This window comes from Danio rerio, chromosome 11, assembly GCF_049306965.1.
Source record: "Danio rerio strain Tuebingen ecotype United States chromosome 11, GRCz12tu, whole genome shotgun sequence".
Classification (NCBI taxonomy): domain Eukaryota; kingdom Metazoa; phylum Chordata; class Actinopteri; order Cypriniformes; family Danionidae; genus Danio; species Danio rerio.
In genome coordinates, this window is record NC_133186.1 from 11,847,360 (window position 1) to 11,854,069 (window position 6,710).

At 39.5% G+C, this 6,710-nt stretch overlaps 1 protein-coding gene across 1 annotated transcript; it reads right to left on the minus strand.

The window, feature by feature from the left end:
• Positions 1-1,897: 1,897 nt before the first annotated feature.
• Positions 1,898-5,557, minus strand: krt93 (keratin 93). The gene is made up of 8 exons (NM_001040359.1): positions 5,015-5,557; positions 4,738-4,820; positions 3,402-3,558; positions 3,055-3,216; positions 2,767-2,892; positions 2,416-2,636; positions 2,298-2,311; positions 1,898-2,210 (listed from the first exon to the last, which is right to left on the minus strand). Exons 1-8 carry the CDS (start codon positions 5,492-5,494, stop codon positions 2,065-2,067), a joined length of 1,389 nt encoding a protein of 462 aa, NP_001035449.1. The 5' UTR covers positions 5,495-5,557; the 3' UTR covers positions 1,898-2,064.
• Between the last annotated feature and the right edge of the window lie 1,153 nt (positions 5,558-6,710).

A 6,710-nucleotide genomic window follows, 5' to 3' on the forward strand; every position in this document is an offset into this window, starting at 1 on the left:
GCACGCTGCTTTCTCCTTTCTGATTGGTTGTAAAAAATTACTTAATCAGTTAATTCTCAATATTATCACTACATGAAATTTTGTAGAATCTGACTAAAACAAGGTTAAACAGGTTGGTAATAAGTAAAGCTGCTGTTTGTGGAGTTGCTTGATGATCCTCTGCTGAGATTTTGAGAGATTCAATGAGTTTTATTTCAGTTTATTTCATCTAAGGCTGTGACTGAAGGCAGATGTAGTTTTGTGTTTCTCTTCGGTTTTTGCTTATTAGCAGCAGGTGTTCATCATCAGTGCTCAATCATCCCTTAAGTAGTCCCTTTATTAGCCCCTTTCACACACACATACCGTTACGGAAAATTACCAGCAATTTTCCGGAAAGGTCTGTATGTGTGAACAGGCCCTTTTTGAAAATACGGGTAAATTCGTTCGGCTATTTTCCGCAAAGAGAAGTTAAAACATTACCGGTAATTTGCCGGAATGCTGCTCTGTGTGAATGCAGAAGGAAATTTGCCGGAAAGAGCGCGTGCACGTCTAGAATGTGCTGACGTAAAATGTCTGCTTTAGCCAATCAGAACAGTCAGACGCATTCATGTCCGCGCGGTTTATGTAGATAAAAGCCTTTGAATATTTTTCCAGACACATTTAGCTGCTAGATGTTAGATAGCATTTCTTTGCACCTTCTTAATGCCAACTGTGTAATTAATTATCGGTAAGATGCTTATAATAAGCCGTTGTTTGTTTACTTTCAAGCTCAGCTTGCAGTTGCTTGACGTGTCGCGTGTGCCCGTGAAGGAGTGAGCGCCAGCACACACACATATGATGTACTTCTCGACATGCGAAAGTGTTTTTCTATATGTTTTCATCGAAGTTGTTCACGATACTGATCCATCCATAGAGTGTGTAATGTAGTCAAATGTTTACAAATACATGCGCAGCCGTTTGGAATTTACCGGTATTTTGTAATGGATGTGTGAACGGTCTTTTCCGGAATAATTCCGTAACATCCTCGCCTGTGTGAACAACACTTTTTTGAATTTACTGGTAAAGTCTTTCTGGAAATTATCCAGATATTTACAGGTATTACTGTGTGAAAGGGGCTATTGTCTCCTTAACTTTACCTCTGCTGCTGAGTAACTTTTACTCAATTTAGAGAGGGTCCAAATACCCTCTGAACTCAGTAAATTTTACTCAGAGTATTTTGCTGTGTACATGTGTACACAGGGCCGGAGCAAGCTGAACTGCCGCTCTAGGCAAAGGACGATCACGCCGCCATCAAACCGAAAGTGAAAACGAAAATGACAATATCAAAATGAAGAACCCTATTCTGCCGCCCTAGGCGCGGGTATATTTGCGGATGCGGGTGGTGCGGGAGATGTTCGGATGTTGCCCTCTCTATTCTGCTGCCCTAGGTGCGGATATAACTGCAGTCGCGGGTGGTGCGGGAGGTGTTCGGATGCCGCCCTCTCTATTCTGCCACCCTAGGCGGCCGCCTAGGTTGCCTCTATGGACGCGCCGGCCCTGTGTGTACATGTAAACATGACTTACTTGCTTTGCCAGCTCCTTGTGATTCTGGTTTGCATTGCTTTTTGACTTTATGATATGTTTTGAAACCTGCATAGTTGGACCTTTTGATCTTGTTTTATCACCTGTGCCCAGACGTGTGGATTTGCTTTTTATACCTGCTACCCTGTAGGTAACCTTTTTGTTTTAGATGAATACATGAGTTCTCTGTTCCAGAGTCATCACTGACAGGCACATCATGGAGCACTGTCAATGATAATGAAGTTAAAAGTTCCATGATGAAAACTTATGACACCACATGAGCCTATTTTCCATGTCTAGAAAGTGGCTTTAAATTTTAGACCATGTTAGGTGAAAAAAGCACACAAAAGAGATTTTAAAGACAGTACTTTTATTTTCAGAAACAGTTTTTTTTTTTAAACACAGCAGTAAGTGTTTTTAATGTGTTCAAAATACTGCGGTTCCTTGTTACTTGGGTTATAAATGTGTATCTAAAACACTTATGTGTGCATGTGTTTAAATACTGTCTCAAAGCACATTCTGTCTTTAATAAGTACGGTGTGAAGTGGTGGTTGTTTGCTTTATTTGGATTGTTGGTCCACCAGTGGAGATAGTGTGGGAACCTCCAGAGGAAACAGAGTGAGATCCACCTGATGAGACGGACTGAGAGCCACCTGAGACAGAGATGGACACTGAAGGACAAAAGAGAAACAGTCATTAATCGCACACATTGCCTGAAACTGGACATCTTACCAATATCAAAGAGAAGTTTCAGTTACCTGGAATTTGAGTCCTGCAAAAGAAAGGCGAAGACAAAAATATTTAGTGAAGACTCCAGGGCAAGATAATGAAGCATGGTCCATACCTCGCTGATTCCAACACAATAAGTGGCCTCACCTAATGTCCTGGTTTTCCAGAAGGTTCCTGTAGGTGGCGATCTCCTGCTCCAGACGAGTCTTGATGTCCAGCAACAAGGCGTAGTCTCGGCCCTGCTGTTCAATGCTAGCTCTCAACTGAGCCAACTCAGCTTCCAGGTTGTTGATTTGATTTTGGAAGCCTGCTAGCATAGCACTGTACCTAGCTTCTGTTTCTGCCAGTGAGTGCTCCAGTGCTGCTTTCTGTTTAAAAAAGAGAACAGGCACAACAATCTTAATCAAGCTTCCTTAGTCTGAATCTTAAAGTCTCACATTATAGTTGATTACAAGATTTATCTAATATTTCTCACTCTACGTTATACTTGTGTCTCACCATGCTGAGCTGAGACTGTAGCTCGATCTCCAAACTCTGCAATGTGTTTCGCAGCTCTGTGATCTGTGACCTGGATGTTTGGATGGTCTCTGTACTGTGAGCCACCTCTTTGTTCAATGGTGCCGTCTAAAACAGATAAAAGCATTGCATATGGGGAAATCAGGTGTAATAATCGCATAACATTTTAGTTACATTTGAGTAAAATTGAATTTAGTAAATCTGACTGCTACCATGCACTAAGATGCCATTCACAAACATGGGATTCAAGAGAGCAATCAGAAGTCTTACCTTGTCTTTAAACCAGGCTTCCTGTTCCCTGCGGTGTTTCTGAATAATGTTCTCGTAATGAGTACGAATCTCCTCCAGAACCTTGTTCAGATCTTGTTGAGGAGCAGCATCGACCTCGACGTTCACCGTGCCTGTCAGCTGACACCTCAGTGCAGCCATCTCCTGTAACCCCATAATATAATATAATATAATATAATATAATATAATATAATATAATATAATATAATATAACTTGATATAATATAATAAATATAATATAATATAATAAAAAAATATATAATATAATATAATATAATATAATATAATATAATATAATATAATATATGGGTACAATCTGTCATGCAAACCTCTTGGTGGTTCTTCTTCAAAAATACCAGCTCTTCCTCCAGACCCTTGATCTGCATCTGTAGGTCATTCTTTGCCAGGTTCGTCTGGTCCAGCAAGCGGCGCAGGTTAGCGATGTCAGATTCTACACACTGGCGCATCACAACCTCATGCTCGAATCTGATTGGTGGAGAGGTCACATAGGAAATAAATTAGTAAACATGACAAATGTGCACATACTGATGTTCAAAAACAGATTTGACTGTTATTAGCACTTTTACTTATATTGCCTGCATGAGGCACTCTCTCAATTAAGGACAATGTTTTAATATATTAGATCCACAGCTTCATTTTGTCTTTAGTCATAAGAACCTTCAGAAACATTTCTTTTTATCAGTGCTAAAAACAAATGTGGTGCTTAACATTTTGGTGGTGATACATTTGCTTTCAAGATTCTTTTATAGAAAAAAGTAAAAAAAAAAGTAAAAAAAAAAAAAAAAAAAAATATATATATATATATATATTTATATATTAACATTAAACATCTCTTTATGGTATGTGTCTTTAATAATCACTTTATTGTATGTCTTCAGAAATATTTTAGAGAAACATTAAGTTAAATTGTTAAACTTATAAGATATGTATACATACTGCTAAAAAAGGGAACACTTTTACTATTTTAAGGACGGAAAAATACACTCTGCACCCTGGCACATGGTCTAACAAGGTTGTGCTTTTTCTCTTAAAGAGTTATGGGTGTGTTTTGAGCAGAATGTGCATTAAACTAATCAGAGATTCATCTTCTATTCCCTTTAAGAGTCAGTTGCGTCATTCCATGGTGCATTTGCTATTTACATGGCGGACTTTGTAAGTGGAAAAACTGAATGTTTCACAGGCAAGAAAATGATTGACAGCGTCATCTCCATTCGGCCTCTTTACTTTCTCTTTACTTTACTTTTACTCGTTACTTCTTTACTTTTGTGGATAGCAAACTTTAACATGCTCTGTTTTCAGCTGGTCAATTGCGCAATTTTTTTTAGTTCCTCAAAATAGCAACACGCCAACAATGTGCCTTGACACACCCAAGGGTCTAAAAAATGGTGCAAAGGGATATGCTATTTAAACAACATGGTGCAAAGCGGAAACATTAGGGTTGTGTTGGTCTGAATATAGCAACAAATTGCGCCAAAACACATCTTGTGCCTTATTGCGCCAGGTGTATGATAGGTCCCTAAGTGTCCCCTTTATTTTTTTTGAACAGTTTATAAGATGAAGCTATAAAAAAACCTAGTATTATTTACTGACTAAAACCTTTCATTCACAAAACTGACTTTATTTAAATAACATTGGGGATCTTACTTCAGCCTGAAGTCATCAGCAGCCAGTTTAGAGTTGTCGATCTGCAGGAGAATGTTGGCGTTGTGCGTGGTTGCATTTTTAATCTGAAAAACAAAGCATTTGAAGAAATTATAGCAGAACCTGTAAAATTCTGTGGAGCATTATTGACAGATTATAATACTAAGCAAGCAATTATCTGCAGTCTGTTTCTCACATCTTACAGTATATCTAAACTAATGTTGTTACATTAAGATTTTACTTTTCTTGCTTCATATTCATTCAAACATCACCACTGTACCTTGTCTTTTAGGTCCTTGATGGTGTTCCAGTATTGGCTGTAGTCCCTCTGTGCGACTGGCCCCTTCTTCTCATAGTACTCGCGGATCTGCCTCTCCAGAGTGGCATTGGCAGCCTCTAGGGAGCGCACCTTATCCAGGTAGGACGCCAGACGATCATTCAGGTTCTGCATAGTGGCCTTCTCATTCAGCTGGAAATCCCCAAGGCCGCTAGAAGGCATTACGCAAATGGAAAGTGGTCCACTATATCCTCCACCGTAACCTCCTCCATATCCTCCACAGTGTCCTCCAGCAAATCCGTATCCTCCACCGCCTCCAATTCTAGTAGAGGAGATGCGAGTGCTTCCTCCAAAACCACCTCCATACACACTGTAGGCTTTATGTGGAAAGGATGTCGAACCTCCACGACTCTTAGTGACTATAGATTTTGAGGTCACGGTCTTGGGACCTTTGGTTGTTGTTGAGCGAACAGAGAGTGACATAGTGGATGGATACGGAGATGAGATGAACCCAGAGAGGATACTGCAGGAAACCGTTAGAGTTGTCCTGGCGAGGATGGCACCTATGAGTCCAGTTCTGACCTCTTATAGAGATGGAGATCCAGGGCGGCTCCTGCACTTCGTGGGTTGGTGATGAAGGTAGGGTGTGTGTGAGAGAGTGTGTGTGTCAGACCCAGCTGTCACCACCAGCAGAGATGAAACTTAAAGACCAGTATTAAGGTTCCACCCTGGTGAGGAAACTGCAATGGAATTTGTGTTGACTGCATGTACTACGAAAATGTGTGCACTCTAGAAATTACAATAAAGGGAGTGCAATAAGATAAGTAGGTTCACTGTGTTACTTGCATTTGTGCATTTTTTATTGCATGTTGTGCCAGCAGAGGAAATCCATTTAACAGTTAGAGGCAGAAATAGGAGGTTGAGCCAGTCATGCAAGGATATGGGTTTTATAAACTCACCATCTTAATAATAATAAAGAAGGATTTGGCTGACAGGTAACTCCCTGAGGTGATGTGAGATCATCTGTGGCAGTTTCACCACCCTTTTACAGGTCACACAGACCAGCCTGAAAATTTTAGTGCCTGGTTTAGAATTTTATATTTAATTATATTTTTTATTTATTTATTTTTTGTTTTTTGGTGCAGTGGTTAAAACGTGGTTAGAAGCTGTTTCTAAATTAAAGTAGGCTATTCATAGGTGCTAGCAAAAGCATGGGTAACACTTTATTTTGATGGTCCATTTTAGTATGAGTAGACTGTCTGCTTAATATCTATAACTGACTTTAAGAAACTTTGCATGTACATGTCAATTTACACTAATCCTTACCCCAACCTAACAGTCTACTTATAATCTAATGAGAATTAGCAGGCAAGTAGATGCAATGTAACTTAAATTGAAAATTTGAAAATAGTAGCAAAGCTTTAGTTTATCCTTTCCAGTCAGTTTTCCTCCACCAGAGGCCTAATAGTATTCAGTTTTCCTCCACTAGAGATCACTGTGACAATCAGATTCTCCACAGCTCTGATGCAGTTCTTGATGGGTTTAGAAGCGCGCGCCTGTAATCCAAGCTACTGGGAGGCTGCTTTTTGCTCGATTTTGTGGGTTATAATTGCTAAATCTATTTGATGTAGCTACTAATTGATTTACCAGTAAATTCTTGATAAACTACCAAAATGGAGGTTATCTTGGACTATTAGCA

What these genes read in the sequence shown, in the direction of transcription:
- krt93 (NM_001040359.1), bottom strand. Translation starts at nt 5,494, where the DNA reads ATGTCACTCTCTGTTCGCTCAACAACAACCAAAGGTCCCAAGACCGTG. An exon ending in TCAAGGACCTAAAAGACAAG is followed by an intron (nt 4,821 to 5,014) that starts GTACAGTGGTGA and finishes TTTGTTTTTCAG; the next exon opens with ATTAAAAATGCAACCACGCA. An exon ending in AAGCCTGGTTTAAAGACAAG is followed by an intron (nt 2,893 to 3,054) that starts GTAAGACTTCTG and finishes TATCTGTTTTAG; the next exon opens with ACGGCACCATTGAACAAAGA.